Here is a 22,841-nt window from a genome sequence, read left to right as displayed (position 1 = left end):
CTCTCAGGTTCTTATCAGTCCCTCTGGTGCTGGAAAGTGCCAAGGCCTAGGCCCTGGTGGGCCACAGGGTTTGTCTGGGTTTTCAGTCCAAAGCAAGTTTGAACAGGTTCAAGGAAAAAGGAAAAAAAATACAGTCCGGGGAACTTCTCTGCTTCAGCTAGCTAAAAACTAACTAAAAGCAAAGGAGAGCTCTGTCTCACTGTCTGTCTGTGCTGCAGACAACACAGTCCAGAGAAGCATGCAGGGGAGTGAGTGCAGTTTCTGCAAACAAACTGCACATTTCTTCTTCCCCCTACTTCACTCTTGGAACCAATCTTAAAGGTGTAGAACTTAATATGTAACATAAACTGAACAGGCGATTGGGGATACCTGCATCATAAGTCAGCCCAGGACATTCCACCCCTTATACCTATATCATTAACGTATTATCAAAACTAATATATATTCTAACTCTACGAACACATACATTATATTATACATACACACATATATATACAGACAAGGGTAGTGATGTTCAGCAGTGATATTTACTCATGGTTCTCATCCAACAATCAGATCTCCCTGAGGTACACATCGTGTTGTTCCATCTTTCTGCATTATCCACCATGTGCAACCTGGCCCCTAAGCAAAGACAACCACACGAATGGGTTTGTGTGTATTCAATGCAGAATTGATCCAGACTGTCTTCTCTAGCAAACCACTGACATGTACCACTGGGACTTTGTCTCCATCTACTGTATGCAGGGGCTCAGATTGAGCAGGGCCTGCTCAGTTGGTGGAACCTCAGGTGTTAACTAACCAGGTAGCCTTTGCTAGACGCTACTCCCAAATTTGAAAGATCCCCCACACAATGCTTTCAAGGTGGTTTTAACAATCCATTGTACCTCTCCACTTTTCCTGCAGCTGGTGCATGGTAGGGGATATGGTACACCCACTCAATGCCATGTTCCCTAGCCCAGGTGTTTATAAGGCTATTCTTGAAATGTGTCCCATTGTCTGACTTAATCCTTTCAGGGGTACCATGCCTCCAAAGGACTTGCTTTCCAAGTCCCAGGATGGTGTTCTAGGCAGTGGCATGAGGCACAGGGTAGGTTTCCAACCATCCAGTGGTGGCTTCTACCATTGTGAGCACGTGATGCTTGCCTTGGTGGGTTTGGGGCAGTGTGATGTAGTCAATCTGCCAGGCTTCCCCATACCTATATTTGGACCAATGCCCACCGTACCATAGCGGCTTCAACCGCTTGGCCTGCTTGATTGCAGCACACATCTCACAGTCATGGATAACCTGAGAAATACTGTCCATGGTTAAATCTACCCCTTGGTCTCATGCCCACTAGTGACATCTCTACCCTGATGACCTGAGGCAACATGGGCCCATCAAGCTAGGAATAACTCTCTCTTGTGTTGTCAATCTAAGTCTGTCTTTGATACCTCTATCTTTGCAGCCTGATCCATCTGTTCATTGTTTTAGTGCTCCTCATTAGCCTGACTTTTGGGGACATGGGCATCTACATGACGGACTTTCACAGACAGTTTCTCTACCCTGGTAGCGATGTCTTTCCATTCTTCAGCAGCCCAAATTTGTTTTCTCCTGCACTGTCAATTAGCATTTGTCCACTTCTCCAGCCATACCCACAGAGCACTGGCTCTCTCCACATCCATGAATCAGTGTAGAAGTAGAGCTTTGGCCACTTCTTATGGATGCTGAATGCGAGAAAGCAGGCAGGAAGCACAGAGTCTGTGTGAAACTAAGTCACACAACTTAGTGTGACTCACTAAGTCACTCTGGCAGTAGCCCTGAGAAATACATAGAAAATTTAGAAATATATATAGAAAACTTTATTTTCTTTAGGTGAGTAATAACATATAGCATCTTATTACTACCTCTTCCTTCTCACTTTCCTCACTGAATCAGTTATACATTCTTCAAAAGCATCAGAGGTATGAACATAAAATTGTTCTCATCAAAGGAAAAACTGACACACAAGAGAATTGCTGTTTTCACAGAGCCCCAAAGCCAGTTTGGAAAAAAATCAGACCATGCAAAAACCAAACCACCAAATGGTTCTCATCCACTCTGGCCTGAGAAATCATAAGGAGGAATCCAAACAGTCCTTGGAGATGGGAAACAACTATTGCAGGTGTTGTTTGGACCCTTGTTTACTTGCAAGAAATGGTCAAGGGGTGTTGTTCCCAATTGTCCAGTGATGGTGATGTGTTGGTTTAACGACCAATGAGAGTTTTACCTTTCTGGACTTTCTCAGACCTGTCTATAAAAGAAGATCTGGAGTAATAAAACTTGCTCTCTTGTGCAATCCAGAAGAGAGTCCATGTCGTGCTTCGCTGTTCCCAATATAGTGTGACAACTTCTCTCTTTCAGCAGTGTCCAGGGCCAGTTGAACAGCTTTGAGTTCAGCAAGTTGGCTTGATCTACCTTCTCCTTCAGTAGCTTCTGCGACCTGTCGTGTGGGTCTCCATACGGCTGCTTTCCACTTTCGGTTCATCCCTATGATGTGACAGGAACCATCAGCGAAAAGAGCGTAACGTGTTTCTTCTGCTGGCAGTTGGTTGTACGGTGAAGCTTCTTCAGCCCGTGTCACTTGTTCCTGCTCCTCTTCATCAGTGAGACAAAAGTTTTTACCTTACGAACAGTTTGTAATTATCTCCAAAATCCCAGGGCAAGTCAGTTTTCCAATACGGGTGTGCTGTGTGATGAGAGCAATCCACTTGCTCCATGTGGCATTGGTGGAATGGAGGGAACCTTTGCTTTTTGCATCCACCCCAGCACTGGCAGTTGGGGTGCCAGGAGGAGTTATGCTTCTGTGCCAATCACCTCTGAAGTGGCTTGAACTCCTTCACAGGCTGCTGAAATTTCCTTCTCTGTGGGAATGTAGTTGGCTTCAGACCTTCTGTAGCTTTGACTCCAGAATCCCAGTGGTCAGCCGCAAGTCTCACCAGGCACCTTCTGCCAAAAGCTCCAGGACAAGCCATTGCCCCTGGCTGTAGAGTAGAGCATGCTCTTCACATCTGATCTCATCTTGACTGGGCCAAGGGCTACTGCATGAGCGATCTCCTGCTTGATCTGGGCAAAGGCTTGCTGCTGTTCAGGGTCCCAGTGGAAATCATTCCTTTTTCGGGTAACCAGGTAGAGAGGGCTCACAATCTGGCTGTACTCTGGAATGTGCATCCTCCAAAAACTTATGGCACCTAGGAAAGCTTGGGTTTCCTTCTTGCTGGTCAGTGGAGACATTACTATGATCTTGTTGATGACATGGGTGGGAATCTGATGCCATCCATCTTGCCACTTTACTCCCAGGAACTGGATCTCTTGAGCAGGTCCCTTAACTTTGCTCTTTTGTTTGTGAAACCGGCTTTCAGGAGAATCTGAATGATTTTCTCTCCTTTCTCAAAGACCTCTGCTGCCGTGTTCCTGTACATAATGATGTCATTGATGTACTGCAAATGTTCTGGAGCCTCACCCTTTTCTAGTGCAGTTTGGATCCATGAGTCCATGGCAGATGGTGGGGCTGTGTTTCCACCCCTGGGGCAGTCAGTTCCAGGTGGTACTGCATGGCCCTCCAGGTGAAAGTAAACTGAGACCTGCATTCTGCCAGAGGAATGGAGAAAAATGTGTTGGCACTGTCAATAGTGGTGTACCACTTTGCTGCCTTGGACTCCAGCTCGTACTGGAGCTCCAGCATGTCTGGCACGGCAGCGCTCAGCAGTGGAATCACTTCATTCAAGGCACGATAGCCCACAGTCAATCTCCATTCTCTGTCAGACTTGCACACAGGCCAAATGGGGCTGTTGAAGGGTGAGTGGGTTTTGCTGACCACCCTTTGGCTTTCTAGCTCATGGATCATCTTGTGGATGGGGATCACAGTATCTTGAGTTGTTCTATACTGTCAGCGGTGCACCGTTGAGGTGGCAATTGGTACTTGCTGCTCTTCCCCCTGCAGTGCTACTGCAGATGGGTTCTCAGATAGTCCAGGCAAGGTGTTCAATTGCTTGACGCTCTGTGTCTACTGCTGCTGTCCCAAACACCCACCTGCGCCTTTGGGTCTTTGAAATACTCACTTTGGAGGAAGTCTATACCCAAAATGCATGGGGCCTCCGGGCCAGTCACAGTAAAATCCACTCATTTCCAGTTAGGCTCATATTAGCTTCCACCAAAGTAAAGTCCTGTGATCCCTCTGTGACACCAGCAATAGAAACAGATTCTGTCCCCACATGTCTCGATGGGATTAATGTGCACTGCGCATCAAGTGTCAACCAAGGCCTCATATTTTTGTGGTTCTGACATGCCAGGTCAATGAACCCACACAGTCCAAAAATACACGGTTTTCCTTAGCATATACCTAGCTAGAGGCATGGCCCCTCTAAGCCTGGTTATCCTTCTTTCCCTTAGTATCTGTCTTGGAGGTTTCTTCAAGGGGATCAGACATGGTGTCATCATCATCGTACCTGGCAGTTTGGCTATGGGCTAGTGGAGCTGCTTTCTTTTTGGTGGAACTTCCTCTCTGAGTCTTGCTGTCTTCCAATTCACACACCCATTTTGTCAGAGCAGCAGTAGATTTCCCATCCCATCTCCTCATGTCTTCTCCACAGTCATGCAGGAAGAACCACAGCTCAGCTCGTGGGATGTACTTTCTCTCCCTATCTGGGGGACTTCTGCGTTTGGTACCAGAACTTCTGATCTGTATTGCTGAGATTTGGAGAAAGCCCTCTTTAATCTCCTCCCAGAGTTTCTTGTGATTCTCCTCCATCTTGTCTTCTAATTTCTGCAGACATGTTTCCACAGCTGCGATTCTTGCATGAGTGGGGCCATGCACAGCATCTGCATATGCTTGGAGCTTCTTTGCCATATCAAGCATTGTCTCCTCTCTGCCATCCCGCTTCATTATTGCTAAAGCAGAAGTGTATTCTTGTGGCCCAAGTCGAACAAGTTTTCGCCACATCATGGATGTATATGGTATCAAGTCTGGATTCCTAGTGTTTAGGTCATCTGAATAGACAATCTCTGCCACTGTCATTTCTCTCAAGTGTTGAATCCCTTGTTCTATAGTCTTCCAATGAGTTTGCTGTATATAGAGATCATCTGTACACAGATATCTTGGTGCCACGCTTCCCAGGACCCGTGCCTAGAGACTGAGAGTTAGCCCCCTCATCATTCCTTGGTCAATAACTGGATCATGCAACAGGGATCCCAAATGTTTTGCTTCAGTACCATCCAGAATAGTAGCTTCACCTGCAGAGTCCCCACAGATGGACTAACCAACTAAATTATAGATTCATCAGGTTGTCGAGTGTAATCCTTTCTTAGGTCACAAAGGTGTTCAGGGAAAAACAATCAATAGTAACTTCTGATTGTGTGTCAGTTGCTTTGACTTCTGATTTTGTGTCATGAACTGGCATTGAGGGTCCTTCCCCTGGATCATCATCATTGAGCACTGGCCAATTGGTCTTGCTTGTGTGCTTCTTTCCTGTGGCAACTGCCAGTGGCTTAGGCTCACTGTCTGGTTTAGCTGCTGGCTTAGCTGCAGCCTGAGCGAATGGGGTAGCTGCTGATTTGTCTTCCTGTCCCCCTGCCTCTATCTGCTGCCCTACAGTATCTAGCAGTGTGCAAAAAGCATATGCAAGGGCCCAGCTTATTGCAATATTTTTTTTATCCTTAGGATCATCATGGCAATTCTCTTCCAGATATTTCCCTACTTTGTCTGAGTTCTGAATTGTTCACGTGAAAATTCCCAGGCTCGGGGATGAGAAAATTCCTGCAGGGTCTGGTCCATTCTCTCCCATTCTCCACACTACTCAGGATATTCCTCACCTGGGTCTACTCCTGGTTCAGGGGCCTCATCAGCTCCTCTGGACATCTCAGCCCTCATTCTAGAGAAGCTGCAGACTGTATAGAGGAAGTTTACCAGATTAAATACGAAGAAGGTGGTCTCTTTAACATTCAGGGGAAACTGAACATTCTCAAAAAGTGATGTAACAGACTCAAAGGAGAAGAAAGAAAGGAAAGGCTGAAAAGGCTGCTTCTTATTTAACAAATTGGGTGCAATTACTAATAAACCCCCAAAACATGCTACTGGGACTGGGAGGCAGGGTAGGGTGAAGAAACCATAAACCAAACATACCTGGCACAAACTCCAGGACCTTTATGAACTACCTATAAAACAATATCACTGGGCCTAGCACAATAGCTATTCTAATCCGTGCCCCTCCACTGTAAAGCTACGTCTAACGAACAACACTGGAGCTATCTCTGGAAAAGAAAATAAACCTAGGGACCAGAAAGGTATTAAAACCTCAAAAAAGCCTAGGGACCAGAACCACATGAAGGCCTCCACCCCGAGAGACATTTTGAATTCAAGCAACATGGCTACTGACTGCTCCCAATACAGAGTAAGTACAAACAAAATGCAATCAGTACACTTTTTTCCCAATTTCTCGAGTCCCACATTGGGCGCCAATAATGTATAATGTCCTGGTTTAGGGCAAATTTGGGAGAAAACCTCCAAATGGGGTCCCACCAGAAAGCAAATTCAAGCAGCCCCTCCTCCAACTAGTTTGAGAAAAAGATTTCCTTGGAGAAAAGTGGAAAAAACTGTTTCTTTAACAGAAATTGAATATTTTTGAACAATAAAACCTCTCGCTGTTCGATGAGATGGCAAATCCAGGAAAGTTATTTCGATGGGGTGTAGCTTGGCTCACTCAGTCTCTTATCAGTCCCTCCGGTGCTGGAAAGTGCCAAGGCTGAGGCCCAGGCCCTGGTGGGCCATAGGCATGAGCTCCTGGGGTTTGTCTGGGTTTTTAGTCCAAAGCAGGTTTGAACAGGTTCAAGGAAAAAGGAAAAAAATACAGTCTGGGGAACTTCTCTGCTTCAGCTAGCTAAAAACTAACTAAAAGCAAAGGAGAGCTCTGTCTCACTGTCTGTCTGTGCTGCAGACAACACAGTCCAGAGAAGCATGCAGGGGAGTGAGTGCAGTTTCTGCAAACAAACTGCACATTTCTTCTTCCCCCCACTTCACTCTTGGAACCAATCTTAAAGGTGTAGAACTTAATATGTAACATAAACTGAACAGGCGATTGGGGATACCTGCATCATAAGTCAGCCCAGGACAAACGCACAACAAAAAGCCCCCACCCTGATCTAAATGTTAACTATTTAAGGTACATCCACTGATACCAGACCTGGATTCTCCAAATAAGCAGAGAGAGCTTCACTGCTCAAGTGGGAGACCCACCAATACAACCAAGGAAAAAGCTAAGGAAAAAGCTGGCCTTCACCTTTATTCACTTGGAGGAAATTAACTGCCTGTTGCTGTTACTGTCAGACACAAAATTATTTACTCGGACGCAGCTCGAAGTGTGGTGAAAAAAGAAGAGAAGTTTATTTGTTCTTTCAGTATTTATATGTTTTCGACAACAACCAGGGATTGGATAGTCAGGTTATCACCTTCCCAGCCACACTAGCTGTGAGAGACGTCCATTAAGAGGCATATCTTTAATGGAATGTATAAACACCTATGTTTATAGTTACTTTCCTGGGAAAGTGGCTAGAAATTATGAAAGCAATATCGAAAGGTCCAATTTTCAGGGTGACATGTTGTTCTCTTCTGACCTTTGACACCTGCTCAGACCCTTCTTCTCCCCCAGTTAATTCAATTCCTTTCCAAGTAAAGGAAAACACAGCCAACAGGAAGTGGGCTGACTACAGCGCTGAGAGATGCATATTCATATGAAAGAGAAATTAAAATCAGTTTTCAGCATTTCCAGTGTGTTGGAACCCGCACATTGTGTTAAAGGGTAATGCAAGACCCTCTTCAAGGCACACTCTGGCCCACAGCAAGGGTTAGCCATTATTCAGTTATGTGCGTGATTGTGCAAATTAAGAAAATAAATGCCTTCCCAGAAGAATACCTCCATCCCAGCTTCAGTGTACACAGTGCAGCTTTCCTTTTGCCTCAGTGCCTTGGGCTTAAGCTAATTTTTGCCAGCAACAGTAGCACTGCAATATTGGGTTTCTCACATGAGCCCAGAGAATTAAAGGACTCCTGAACTCCAGGCCAGCAGAATCTCACCTTGCAGGAACAAACGGAGCATCTATCCTCTCTCAGGGTCCACACCTGCCCGTTCCGCTTGAAGCCACCTTCATGGGGACAATCTCCAGTGCAAGATGGCCCAGATGGACAAAGGCAGTCAAACCCTCCTGCCAGATTCACACAGGCTGAATCATTCCAACAGGTGTGGATCTTTAAGGCACACTCATCGATATCTGCAAAACAGAAGATTTATAAAAGATTTGGGCACATTTTTCATGAGGCAAGTTTTATTTCTGCATTAAGAAATTATTGCTTATTCTGCCTTGCTGGTGGATGAGGATGCATTCCTTTCTATATCCATATTTACTTGGCAGACTTTAAGCACTGATGGTTTTTAGGTTATTCTTTAGCATTTATTTTGATTCTACAAAGAATTCTTAAACTATCTCCATCAGGCTGAATTGCAAATGCTGAGTCCGAGGTACCTGAGTGGAACCATATATGAGTGACTAACTTGAACCTTCAGATAAGGGTGCATACTCATTTCGCAGTGACTGGAAACTAACAAGCAGAGTAACTTTCTGTTAACTAGACCACTCTCTTTCTGGGTTTTACATCAAAATGCAAGTGCATTATTCTTCATAATTTCTTAGTACAAGTAACATTCCCCATACTAAAATCAGACAGTTGCATCCTTTTCCCATTGCTGGAAGGTAAAAGTGAATCAGAAAAAGAAAAAAAAAGGAAATAATAATAACTCAAAGGCACCTGATACACAAAGAAAATTCTTAAAGCTATGCAGTATGACTTAGCAGTGACACGAAGAATAGGTGAGAATAGAAAATCATTATACACCAGAGAAAAGCCAATCACAATATCCCAATTAATTTGCTTTTGAAGGGTAAAATATAATTATGCAATATGAATTTATCTAGGGACTTCATGCAGTGCTCTTTTTCTTGCAATGAAAGCTATTATATTTTTAAGCACATTATTAAAAATTGGTGTTTTTTTCAGAAAATAACTTTGGGCTTTTCTTTATATATTGACAAACTGTCCAGCTGAAATACAGGTAAACTGGTGGGTCTTTTTTGTTCCAACATGAACAAGGAAAACTGTAATCAACAGCGGAAGGAAGGGTAGAAAAGAAAATCCTTTAGAAGCATGTGATGGTTTCTGTCATGATAGTTCCAGAATAGTATTAGATGAATTCAGAAATTACAAGGAAGAACCACTGTTGGGAAGGTAGAATTAGAAAGAAATTATAAATATGACTCTGTAGCCAGAAAGGCTAAGGAAGAAATACAAATGATAGTACGGTTTGAATAATTCAAAGAAACCGGGCTGGTATGCCAGAACACATTCTTTCCCCCAATAAAACTAAGCTGAGACCCCTCTCCCCAGCCTTATAAGGAAAGCTCTGAAAGACCCTGAGGTAACTAAAAATATGCAAAAGCAGCGATTTCTATAGGTTGCACACAAATGTTACTGTATTAGTATACTTAGAAAGATTGGTTAGTAAAGGAATAGAATATTCAAAGGTATAGATTATATAAGTAATTGTAAAAGAGAGTTCGCTCTCTTGGCTTTCCTGTCTCTCTTTGTGCTCTTCGTTCTCTTAGCTCTCTCTTTTAGCTCTCTTGGCCCTCTTACCTCACTCTTTCTACACTTTTACTGCTCTTTTTTTCCCCGGCTCTCTCACTTCTGTTCTGTTACTCTCTTTCTTAGCAATCTTAAGTCTTGAGCTCATGTATTCATTTTTTACCCCCTTTTGTATTGTTCTCTCCGAGCCTACTTTGAGCTCTATCTGCTGGCTCATAGCAGGCTCCCTCTCTCTCTCTATCCCACGCCCTGAAATAAACTTCTAACACCTAACTCGATTATAGAGGTCTTTGCCGTGTCTCAGACCGTCCCAGAAAACGTCTCCTACAAACCACCATACTTATAATTTGAAATTACCTTATTGCTAGGGTGAAATTTTAACTGTTCACTATTACCCAACAGTACTTTTAACTTCTCTCTAAACCAACAAAGTCAAGAGAATTTACAGACAAAAGTTACCTAAAGCCTAATTTAGGTCGGATGTGATGTCCAGTGGCCTTACTTTTTGAACAAGTGCCACAGGTCCATGAGTCATCACCTCAAAATATCCTGTCTTAAAAAGAACAAGAATTCTCTTCTTCTGCTGAAGGAAACTCTTTATAACAATCAAATCACTACATTCAGTCTGGTTAGGATAATGCAATTCCTGATTTCAATTCATAAATATTCCAGGAACAAGTGGAAATATGGTCATGCAGTTGGATTTGATTAAATGCAAAAATCAGTCTGCACAACTGAGTCAAAACTTTGGGCTGCCAGAAAATGACTGTTCCTTGTTGTGCTTATAGACCCAAAGGGAAGGTGGAGGCAATTTCACTGCCTTCACAGGGCTTCACTCCTGGGCTAACCTGTGGGCCAATCCTTGGCAAGAAATGTCCCCAGTGGCCTGACAGCATGATTCAATTGCTCATCATCCAGACTTGCCTAAAAATGGTGCATTTTGCTGTCCTGAAAATCTTAATTGCCAGAAAAGAACATTATTCCTCTAGAGCACAACTTAGCCATAACTGAGTACTTGAAATATTCACTCATGGTGGTGAAAAAAGTACAGCACTAAGAGAAATTAAAACTTGCAGTTCATTGTTTAACAAGTGCTAGAGTGCTGCAGGAAGTAAAAAGTATGAAGACTGACATGAAGAGAACAGATTGGTATCAAATGAATTATACCCAAATAGCTACTGTAAAACTTAAAAAGTTCTTAAAGATATCCCATTTTCCTTTCAATAGACTTCAACTTGTATTTTTTGTTGAAAACAAAGGTATAAATGAAGCATTCACTTTGCCTTTGGTAGTTTCAACAAGCATCATCAATATTGTCTTCCCAACCCCATTAAGAGCTCCTTGACTATAATCTGTATAGGATGTAGTAGAATAAAAGTGCAGATTAAAAAGGTAGCTTTCACAGTTCAAAACAAAGGATTTCACAGATGAATATAAAGCCATATTGCCTACAAAGTTGCATTTAATTGCTTTACTCATGACACTGAAATCTAATTCTGTTTCCATGTAATTTAACAGATTTATGGAAAGCCAGATGTTAGCAATTATAGAAACTAACATTATTCATGTTCTCAGTAGTACAGACATGTTCACACAAAGCCAACTTAATCTCCTATGTGTATGCAGAAGGGAAGAACCCCCAGTTTATGTACCTCTACTGCTTTTCTGCATTTAGCACACATAAACATTAAGAGCAGCCTCAACTGGTAAATAGGAGGTTCTTGACAAGAATCAAGCAAAGCATGAACATAAATTCCTAATTGCTACGCAGCTTTTTGGTTCTTTATGCAAATAATAGTTTGCTATTCTTATATGGCATTTATTTTTTAACAGTTTTAGTCATTAAACAGATATAAAAGGCATGGACACCACACTCATTTTCAGTTGAAATTTTAACAGAACTAATTTTCTGAGACTATCCCTTTGGCAGTTTTATTGTCAGCATTGATTACACTTCCTAAAGTCAGAACAAACAGACATTGTTCCCAATGTGAGGCAAAAATGTTACAAGTATAACATGTTTTTGTCCCTGTCACTCCTTCAGCCTTTAACCAGATTGGGGGGGGGTGGGGAAGGAAAAAAAATCCCAGCCAAATGCTCCCACATTATTAGCTCTCAGTTAGGTACAGAAAGTATTTCATTTTAATGAAGATCAAATGGCCATATCAGTGTAAGATCAGCATGTAGGTGGCTATGCAAAGAATGAAAGAAAATACTTGTATTTAGTGTGAAATTTCTCTTTAGCAACTGGAATCAATATGTCAACTTAGGTCTTGAAAAATTAGCTTAGTTCAGTTGTCCAAAACAATAATTTAGTGAATATGAAAACTATGATAAGACTTTTGCATTTAGCTTATTTTTGTAGTTTTCAAATCCTTGCTTGGCTCAAATTTGCCGCATCCCATCAGGTTTCATTTGCTTTCCCACAACTGTTCTCAGAAGATGCAGGCCCACAACTGGAATATTTAAGGATGGGAAAGGCAAAACGGCACACAAATGTAATTTCCCATTATAATAACACAAAGCAGGAGGGAGATAAAATATTAATTTATAAATCAAGCAACTTTGAAGAACACTGGAAAAAGCAAGGAGACTGTATTCTTTATATATAAAGGACAGGAACAAAACTGTCTTTATGTTTGGAGGGATTAATTCTTTCATGTATCCTATCAGCCTATGGAAATAATCTTATTTTCACACCTGGAATAGGATTTTGCAATTTTATTCATTATACTGAGGTTCTCTGTGGCAAAACTACTAATTAACCTAAATAAAAGTGGCAGAGTTTTCCTTCCCCTCTCCAGACAGTTCCTTTTCAAGGAGAAGTGGGGATATAGTGGAAACACCCATATTGAGCAGAAACTTGCTTGTACTGCAAAGCTTCATGCAATTTTCTATCAACAACACAGCCAGCAGCAAAGGAACTGCTGCCAAGGCACGTCAGCCCTCTCACAACTAATCAAGATCTTAACTCTTCAAACTCTCCAGTCAGTGCTTCTATAAACAAATGCACAACCATAGGTATCTGACCATACACATTTCAGGAATCAGTCACATTTCGTGAATGAAAGAAGAAAGAAAACAAACCACCCAAGATGTACTCATTTCCAATATACTCTCAAAGTACATGGATAGCTCAGTAATGTGGGCAGACAAAAAAACACAATCAAAATGGAAGCAAATAATTCCCTGAGATGCAATTTCCATCCTTTTTGGCTGTAATGAGAAGTAATTTGCCTCAGATATTATGATGTCCCACGACCACTGCATTTGAATCAGGTAGAAGACAAGCATGACTGTACATATCAACACAAGTTCATTAACTTGGTTTCACTGAAATTTTAAATCAATTCCTAGCTACTTAATTTCTTAGTTTTCAAGGCTATTCAGGTTTTAATTGTAAGACTTTTCCATAGCACCTTAATAAATGTGTGCAAGCAAGCCATGCAGTGTGGTGCTCTGTATTATCATGATAAGCTGTTGCAGAAGAAAGAACCCTACTAATGAGCTAATTTTAACTGTTATGGTACATTAAACCAATACAGTACATTATTAATACAAAAAATATATGCTGGGCTTCCAAACCAATGTATGTACAAGTTAACTAAACACTGTTTTGACAAATAATTTTTCACAGGCAACTTGTCACTTAATGGTTTTTGCCTTATTTCTGAATCAAAGTAGTTTGGAGTTGTCTTTGAAAAAGTATCACCAAATAGAATAATTTTTAGCTAGAAAATATTTTATGATGGTACTTACATTCTATAGAGATTATAACAGTCTATTAAAAAACAGTGCATAGTAAATTAGATTCTGAAGAAAGAATTTACTAAAGCTTTCTAAAAATATAGAAATGACTAAACACAATTACCTTGAAGGCATGCAACACAATTTTTTGTCAGAATACAAAAATTAGAACTTACTAGATGGAAAGTTAAGATAACCTTTATTTTACAGGATGAAATCCACTGACACCAACTCTGACACTAAACTTTAAGAAATTCTATGAGCAGAATGGAAGAAAGTTGTAAAACAGCAGGTTCTAGTTGGGCTTGCATACTCTATACCACATGGAAACCTTTCTGCCTACATAGCATTTCCCTACCAACAGATTGGAAAGTAATTCTCAGGTATACTGGAAGATTTTCAAAGGATGGGTTTTCCTTTTTGTGTCACACAGAAAGGGGGAAAAATAAACAAAATCTAACCTCCTTTGTTTTTACTTTCTAATCTAGATAAGAGACACCACAGTAGCATACCATGGGATATATGAAAGGAATGGATTTAAAGTCCATTCAGATTTGACCTGCAAGCACTGATGCATCCAACTTTTGTGGGGGACTAATACCTGTGGAGTCTTCTTTCATGAGCTCCTGAGTCCTACCTTTTTCCAGCTCTCATTTCCCCAAACCAGAAACTCTAATCCTGCAATGAGGTCTAGCTACACTAGCTTTCAGGCTGAAATAAATGGTGAATCCTATGGGGATTTGGTGGAAGGAGGATCCATGTTAAGCTTCCTTACCAAACTTGTAGTGGTTCTTAAAGAAAAAAAAAAGAAACAAAACCTGACAGGCACTGCTGCCTTGGCTGTTGTTCATTCTGTGCATGCAAGTCGCAGTGTAGGGACCAAGAAACACAAATCATTATGAAAAAAACAGAATCAGTAAGTCTGCACCCCAGGATCTGAACAGCACTCTAAAGACTGGAAGCATCTCACTTAGAGATGGAGATTGAAACGTATAATTTGCTTTGGGCTTTTTTTATCAGTAGATAGTCACAAATACTGTATCACATGATAGCTCATCGTTCTCTCTGAACTATTGTTGTTTCTTTACCTCAGATTGCAGCAAAGCTCCTATTACAAATTTTTTAAAAAACCAAACAAACAAACAACACAGCAGCTGTAGCCTACAGGTTTTAATTGCTAAGCAAACTTTGGTAGCAACTTTGTACAGCAATTGTCTTTTGTCTGCAAGCAGTATTCTTAATAACACACTGTGAAAGACCAGAGGCTCATAAAAACACTACTGTGGGAAATCAAATTACATTCTCTTAATTTGAGCCTGCTCACCATCACTACATGAAACTGACATCCCTGATAAAAGCTGTATTTGGTTGATATTTTGAGCAATAAATAATTTTCCCAAACTTGAAGGAACCTGGCTAAGCTACACATCCTTATTATCCAGCTCTGGTGCAATATTATGACCTTCTGTGCCACATCTGCTGATTTACACAATTGTCCCTCACCAGGTGACAAACTTCACTGTTTACTCTTTGTCAACGAGAATATAGCTTTTAGAAGCACTGAGGTATCACACTTCTCAAATAGATGCTATTTTTCTTAATGTTAAGGCAAACTTTTCTTAATGCAAGCACTGCAGAGATAGTGCAAGCAATGACTCAGCTCCATAACACCTACATGAAAATGGATGAAAAGGGGTTAACCAATACGTACATAAATGTATCCAACAAAAGCAACTGGCTGCCTGGGGCTTTGGGCAATCTGTCAGAGATGAGTACTCCTTCCCACTGTCTTGTGATCTTCTTTTCTTTATTATTATTATTAGCAGTAATATTTATTATTTTGTAGGAAAGGGTTTAATCTTATTTTACTTAAGTTTTTAGACTATTTATTGTTCTTCAAGTCCTTCAGGGAGGACGAAGAAAGGTTTCAAAACACATTGAAAGAAAATGGCTCATACCCACCACATGTAAACAAATTCAGTATACAATACACCAGGAAAAATTACTGTTGCTAAGCAGATGAACCCGCTTTTATCTGAAAGAGAGTGAAAGACACAGGTTCTGACTCTAAATGCTCCATCATGCAAACAAGCTCTGTGATGTGATTTATTATCTATAATGTGCACTGTTCTCTCTCTCTTGTTTTACCCAATTCTTAATTGCATTTTAAAATAAGCATCATGGTTTGAAATTTGTCAGTATGGGTTAGCAGAATCTTCCAATTAATTTTTAATTATTATATTTCATTATACTGATGAAGCAAACTGGTTTATTTCTATTCCTCACTGGTACCCTGCAGCAGATGGTTCAGAGAAACTATTTCATTAAAGTAACCCCACTAATTTCACATTCTGTTTACAACTTGCATATGACAAGATAAGCACCTCACCTCACCAACTTCCAGCATGCAGTACAGGTCAAAAGGAGGGCAGTGTGTTTTCATGGAATCATTCCTCCAGTCTCCATCAGAACACAGAACATTTGGGGCTTCTTTTTGCAGTGCCCAACCCTTCAACAGTGATTCAGTGCAAGCAATACTGACCTTGCCAGCAGCACTGCCTACCTGGGGGTTCCATAGTCTTACCTATGTATCTGTCTTCTGACATCAGCTTGGCTCTTGATCTCCTGCTTCCCAAATCAGCTACAGGAGGTAGGAGGGATGGAGCTCCCCATAAGAGTGGTACAAGTAAGCACCAGAAATTATAAAAATGCCTCTTACCCCCAGTTGCCTCAGGGCTTTTTCAGGTTATGTCATGTTGCTTTGACCTCTCATAAAGAAGGCATTTTCAACATTTCTCCATTCATTACTCATTTTACAACATTCAAATAAACCAGAGGAGAACTCTTAACATCTGAGAATTTGTTTAGAATTACATGACTTTCATCTATTTTATCTATGGAATCATGAAATGGTGTAAATTTTGCCATTTTTTTTTACACAGACACCCTCTGCAGAAGTTCACTGCTGTGATTTTATTGAGCTCCCCATCAACTTAGGACAATGTATAAAAAGATAATCTAGCTGGACAATCTACAAAATATTGCTTTGAAAATCATTATAATTCCTCTGCATTTTAAAATTATGACACTATCTTATCCCAAGGACTTCTAATAGCCAGAATTCATAAAAGATGGGTATGTTTTTTTACAAGTATATATTTATATATTTTTGTTACAAATCGTTATTTTAATGGTAGACTTTAAATCATAGAGACCACCCTTTGAAGTTATGGACATGATAAATGAAATTTACCACATAAAAAAAAAATCACAAAAGGAGAAGAAAAGCTTTTATAGAAAACTCAAATAACTGACTAGACATGAAGTAACTGAAATTCCAAAGAAAGGACATAACACTAGGAGCCAGCTGATCTGTATCTTTACAGAAGTTAAAATGGGATCCCTTCTAAAGAGTTTTAAACTCACCTGATAAAATGCCACACAGAAATTATGTATAAGGTAAATAACTGAAAATGTGGAAAAATGGTAAGGCAGGGGTAAGGCAGAATTACCATCTGCAGTATAGTTTTATTGCTGCTTACTTTCTGTAGTGGAACCAGAGTCCTACAGCCAGTGAGGGTACACAGACTGCAGGAGGCAGCATTAGCTCCTCATGGAGCCTCATCTTTTGTCCTCCCATAGAAACAACTGACAAACTCCTTTGCACCCATTAAAAGTGCTCTCTCTTCTTGCTCTTGGGACTTTATTCTGCAAATATGGTGCATTAGAGAATTTGATGTTATTTGCATAATTCTAAAAATTAAATTATGAAGATGCTGAAAAATGGAAAACAAGCAAACTAAAGCAACACACACATACCACAGATATGTTCTTCTATCACTCTTTTGAAACCTGAAATTGGAAGACTACCTCTTCCCCTTCTGTGGCCAATTAGGCTCCCCAGCAAGCCCACTTTCTCTTCAGGTTTTACAACCACTTGCTCTGATAAATGGAGCAGTGCAGTAGGTCATGCTTCAGATCTCCCTCCTGTGGGAACCCCTCATGACCGTGAGGTGCCAGGCCCAGCACCCTGCATGGCTGGGGATGCAGACAGAGAGACATCCTCAGTGCACCCCATTCTGGCCTGAGACACAGCCACTGCTCAGGAACTCGACAGTCGCTTGAAAACACCATGCACAAGGAGGGAAAAAAAGGCTCTACTGATCATTGCTTACCAACACAGGACTCCCCGGAAGGAGAATAGCTTCCATTGTCATGGAAACCGCTTCTGCACTCACAGTGGTACCACCCTGGGAGGTTAACACAGCGTGAATGGTTGTGACACTCAATGATCCCCTCTGCACACTCATCAATATCTGCCTCAGAGAAAAACACAAGCCAGCCAGGAAATTAATTTCCTTTGACACCAATACTGTAGGTTTGTTTTTTAAAAAATCTTATTGGTTAGGAGTTTTTTTAAAGATTTAAATTAAATGGAAAATAAATAAATAAATAAATGGATCAAGGTTTATTACAGTTCCAAACAACAGACATTTAAAGCATGACTCACATAACAACAATAAAAATAACAATAATACATCATGTAATCTGTTACAGAGTAGACATTCTTTTACACCATAATTTGAAAACATAAAGCAGACATTGCTCCTTGTTCGAATTTTTGTGTTGGGGATTTTTGTTTGCTTTTTTAACTTAGAAATTACATTTGTCTGTGCATTTAAAGCATTGCAGAACAGGTTGTCTACTGAAAAGGCAGTTTCAGCAATATTCCTGCTTTACAAACTGCATGTGCCAGGACACCTTGGAAAGAAAAAGCATTTTCTTCAGGATTTGTGTTTCCAGCATTCAGCTGCAATATTGGCAGCTATCTGGAACTGAAGGTGCTCAGAACACTTCACAAACTTGTTAATCTCTTTTGTTTATACGATCAAAATAAATACCTAGTACAAGTGTAACAGTGTGTGACAAACAGAAAAAGCAGTCCACGTTTCAGCTGCAATAAAACCCTTAGCTGGAAAAGAGTAAGGCAAATGACATCAAGTCTGTAGCAATGGAAAGATACAGCATGATGAACACCCTGCTGAGTTTCAATAAATGTGCTGTTTTTAGAAAGGGGTTTCTCAAATTTGGTAACACGTTTAATAGAGACTTATAGTAATTGCCATAACCTTGGCTAATCATGGCTGGCACCTGGCTGCTTTTCCCCTTTGAGCATTTTTCAGCACATTTTTTAGGATTGTAATTAAAATTGGCAAACTAATTATATGTTAACTTTGTGGTAATTTAAGAAGCCATTATATTTTCATTCCTCTATTCAGCTCAAGCTTTTTTCTTTTTTAAAAAAATTTTGGACAGCTTTCAGATGGGTAACTTATCAATTATTCCCAAACAATTCCCACTTTCACCCACTGAGATTTTTTTTTCTTGGCACACTTTAAATGTGCATAAAACTCTGCATACCAAACAAAAAAAAAGTGGTGAAAATGGGTTTGGAAACTACATTTAGCTCCACAAGCATCATAGGATAAATGTCTCATGATCCTGATGCAAGATTGAGTGAAAGTGATTAACCACAGAATGTAGCTTTTATCTCAATTTCCAAAATACATACACCAATATGGTTTCATGGACTGCACTGGAGTCATGCTGATGCACATGGAAATCAATTTGAATGAAGTATCCTTCAACACAATCCCATTTTCTTACATCTTACAAGTGATATCATAGAGAAGTTTGATTTTTCCTCATTTCAGTAACAATATCTTTTCTTGTTGAAATACGGCTGAGAAACCTAAAAAATGCTGTTTTCCAAGATTCATGTTCACCCTCACTCAAGCATGCATAAAGTTATCGACATAACAGGATCATAAACAGTATTTATTTCTAGTTTTATTCAGCTCCCATCTAACAATAAAGTCAATTTTTAAATGCTTGAAGATCTGTCACTGCTGCCACCTTTTCTGTAGTTTGTACTTTGTGGAAGCTAATTTTAGTGTTAAAACACTGCATGAATCTAGCTGTCCATCAACAATGAGTGCTGCTTGCAAACTCAGACACTTTCAATTCATTACATTCATTACATATACAAATGGAATTTATAACCATGATCCTTTCACATGTCATGGCTGATAAAACAGGTTTAATCCTATTTGAAAAGTGAATGACTTTGCTACTGCAGGTCAACTGCAAATTAATCTATCCTCTTACTCTCTTTCCCAGTATTGGATTGAAGAATGTTTCTGTTTAAAGAGTGCTTCCTTGTCAGTCCCGTACTGGACTTCTATTTGTTCAATTTTACATTTTTAATTTACAAAATTAATAGAGTGTTACTAAAGCTCATTTCTAAACTCAAGCCCTTTCAAAACTATATGATTTAGGCTCATGGCAAAAGACACTAACTGACTAGCTAGCTACTTTTCAGAAAGCCTGTCTGCCAGGGTACCAAAACTAAGCAGTACTTTACTCAATGGAAGAAGAGCTGTTAGGTTTTGTCTCTACATTATGTAAAAAAGTAAAATCATACATAGAACTCTTTCAAGACTAGATGACTTTATTGTGGCAGTACCATACCTGTTACAGCTTTTGTTCCCTGATGTGTAGGGAGACACTAACCATTTTCTTCAACCAGCAGAGCTAGGAAAAAAAGACTTGCTTTCAGTTTTACAGGTTCTTCCTTTACGTCCTCGATTTCCTTAAACCAGTGGAGCTATACCAGCATTATCCAACCAACACTAGGGGCAGTGGGCAAAGGACCAGAGAAGCTATGTGGGCTTTTTGGGAAAATCTGCCATGATAGACATCACAGGTGTGGTAGCAACTAGTAAAAAACTCTTCAAGCTCTACTTCTTACCCCTACCTCTCCTCTTCAGGTTAAGCTCAGCACTCCTCCTTGCTTCCCAGCCCAGCCATCTCCTGCATACAGGTGCCAGATACAGGCTGGGAGGATGGTGCAGAAATGGGGAAGCAATTCTCCCTCTGCTCCTGCAGCAGATTAGGATTCCTTTGGCAGCACATCAGCAGCATCACCATGTGATGTGATGTGCTTGAAGAGTGGTATCAACAAGGAAAATCTTTAACGACATCTCTGTTTATCTAACACATTACTATTTCTTGAAGAGGTGCACATAAACACTGAAAGGATAGGAAATACCATGATGAGCTCTGTAAGCTTCTCCTATGATCTTGTGCATTGTTTTTAGCATGTGTATAAACATAGGTCTGCAGGAAGAAGAAAATATTATGGATGTTTTAGAAATTGAGATTTAGGATGCTCAGAATACCCAGCGGAAAAAGCAAATAACAGCTTTATAAAATGGTGTGTGATGCAACCTAACCCACGGATCAGATCATCTCCATGTGGAAGGGTTGACTGACACAGGGGCAGACGTGATGATCATACCTGAAAGGGTGTGGCCTTCACATTGGGACTTGCAACCTGTGGCGGGCAAAATACAAGGTTTTGGAGGGGTAAAATTGGCAAAAGTCTCTAAGAGCATTGTTCAGATCGAGGGCCTGGATAGAAGATTAGCTAGTGTCCATCCATTTGTCAATGACTACAAGTGTCCCCTGTGAGGGAGAAACACCATGTTCCAGTGGGGAGTCAAACTAACCATCCCTGAGACTTCCCAGGATTTCTAGAAGCGGTCACTGTGGAGTGCCCCACCCAAAAGTTAACATGGCTGGATGACAATCCAGTGTGGGTAAATCAGTGGCCACTCAGTAAGCAAAAACTCAGGGCGCTCGAAGAGCTGGTGGAGGAACAATTAGCCAAAGGCCACATAGTAGAAGCAACCAGCCCCTGGAATTCCCTGGTCTTTGTAATAAAGAAGCCAGGGAAAGATAAGTGGCACCTCCTTCAGAATTTTAGGGAGTTAAACAAGAAAATTTAGGACATGGGGTCATTCCAACCTGGGATGCTGTCTCCAACAATGCTCCCATAAAATTGGCAATTGGCGGTCCTAGACATCAAAGACTGTTTCTTCCAAATTCCCCTACACCCAGCAGATGCACCACGGTTTGCCTTCTCAGTCCCCACAGTTAACTGGAAGGCCGCAATGAAACGATACCACTGGAGAGTACTACCTCAGGGAATGAAGTCCAGTCCCTTTATCTGCCAGTGGTATGTAGGGTCATTATTATCCCCTGTTTGTGCTGAAAAAAGAGAAGCCATCATCTTACACTGCATGGATGATGTGCTTGTGTGCTGCCCCAATGACAGTATACTGCAACACACTTGACCTAGTGGTTAAAGTTTTAACCTCTGCTGGATTCCAACTGCAGGAGGACAAAGTTCAAAGGATGCCGCCTTGGAAATACCTGAGCCTGGAGATCACCATGCAGACCGTTACTCCACAGAAATTTGAAATCATTAGTGATCCCAAAACCCTAGCAGATCTCCATTCCCTGTGCGGGTCCTTGAACTGGGTCAGACCCTGGCTAGATCTCATTAATGAGGACCTAAGTCCCCTGCTCAATTTATTGAAAGGGGAGAGAGAGAGTTGCTGTCTCCCAGGGAATGACCCCAAAGGTGAAAACTACTATTGAAAAAGCACAGAGGGCCTTAACAGAAAGACAGGCACATCACTTCAAGCCTGAGCTGCCTTTCAAATTTATTGGCCTGGGAAAACTACCACACTTACATGGGTTGATATTCCAGTGGGCTGAAGGGCAGACAGATTCACTCTTAATCACAGAGTGGGTCTTCCTCTCCCATCAACGACCCAAAGCCATCACCAAGCCACAAGAGCTGATGGCTCAGCAGATCCAAAAAGCCAGGGTGAGGCTGTGGAACTGTCTGGTTATGATTTGTGTGTATTCACCTCCCGGTCAGACTTTCTGGGGAGGGAAAACACTCTCTTGAGAAATTGATCAAAGAGATGTTTGAGCACCTGCTGCAGAGCAATGCTAACCTCCAGTTAGGTCTGGACAGCTACGGTGGACAAATATCAGTCCACGCACCTTCACACAAATTGTTTCATGAGGAATTCCACCTCATTCCTCGTGAGAAAAGGAGCCATAGGCCACTCAAAGCTCTTACAGTGTTCACTGATGCATCTGGGATGTCCCACAAGTTGGTGATGACTTGGACATATTCCCAGACTCAGTATTGGGAACCTGATGTTGAGTTTGTGGACAGGTCACCCCAGGTAGCTGAACTGGCTGTGGCTATGAGAGCCTTTGGGAAGTTTTCAGCCGATCAGTTTGGTTACTGACTCAGCCTACGTAGCAGGGGGTCGTGTCTAGAGCAGAGCAGGCAGTTCTCAAAGACATCGAGAATGAGCATCTCTTTAGGTTGCTCTCAAAACTAATTTATTTAGTTTCAACTCGAGAGTATCTGTTCCATGTGATTCATGTGAGGTCACATACTGATTTGCCAGGCGAGATCACAGAAGGGGACCATAAAGCAGATTCTCTTGCCACCCCAGTCAAAAGGGTATGTCTTCCAGATGTATTCCAGCAGGCCAAGCCAAGCCACCAGCAATACCA

At 41.1% G+C, this 22,841-nt stretch overlaps 1 protein-coding gene across 4 annotated transcripts in view; it reads right to left on the bottom strand.

The window, feature by feature from the left end:
• Positions 1–22,841, bottom strand: part of NELL1 (neural EGFL like 1) — a 337,439-nt gene that overhangs the window by 9,504 nt on the left and 305,094 nt on the right. For 2 of the 4 annotated variants that reach the window (XM_088058095.1, XM_014260240.2), the window contains exons 16-17: positions 17,570–17,710; positions 8,085–8,278 (exon numbers count right to left, since the gene is read on the bottom strand). In XM_088058095.1, coding sequence (XP_087914221.1) covers positions 8,085–8,278; positions 17,570–17,710 — 335 coding nt within the window. The remainder of the gene's footprint in view (positions 1–8,084; positions 8,279–17,569; positions 17,711–22,841) is intronic. The other 2 variants (XM_088058094.1, XM_014260242.2) reach the window with 2 other exon arrangements.

The sequence above is a fragment of the Pseudopodoces humilis genome, chromosome 7 (genome assembly GCF_049639895.1).
Source record: "Pseudopodoces humilis isolate 2021_Gansu_Grassland_sample_001 chromosome 7, ASM4963989v1, whole genome shotgun sequence".
Classification (NCBI taxonomy): Eukaryota; Metazoa; Chordata; class Aves; order Passeriformes; family Paridae; genus Pseudopodoces; species Pseudopodoces humilis.
The sequence above is the reverse complement of the archived record's forward strand: the minus strand, read 5'-3'. Positions and strand labels throughout refer to the sequence as shown.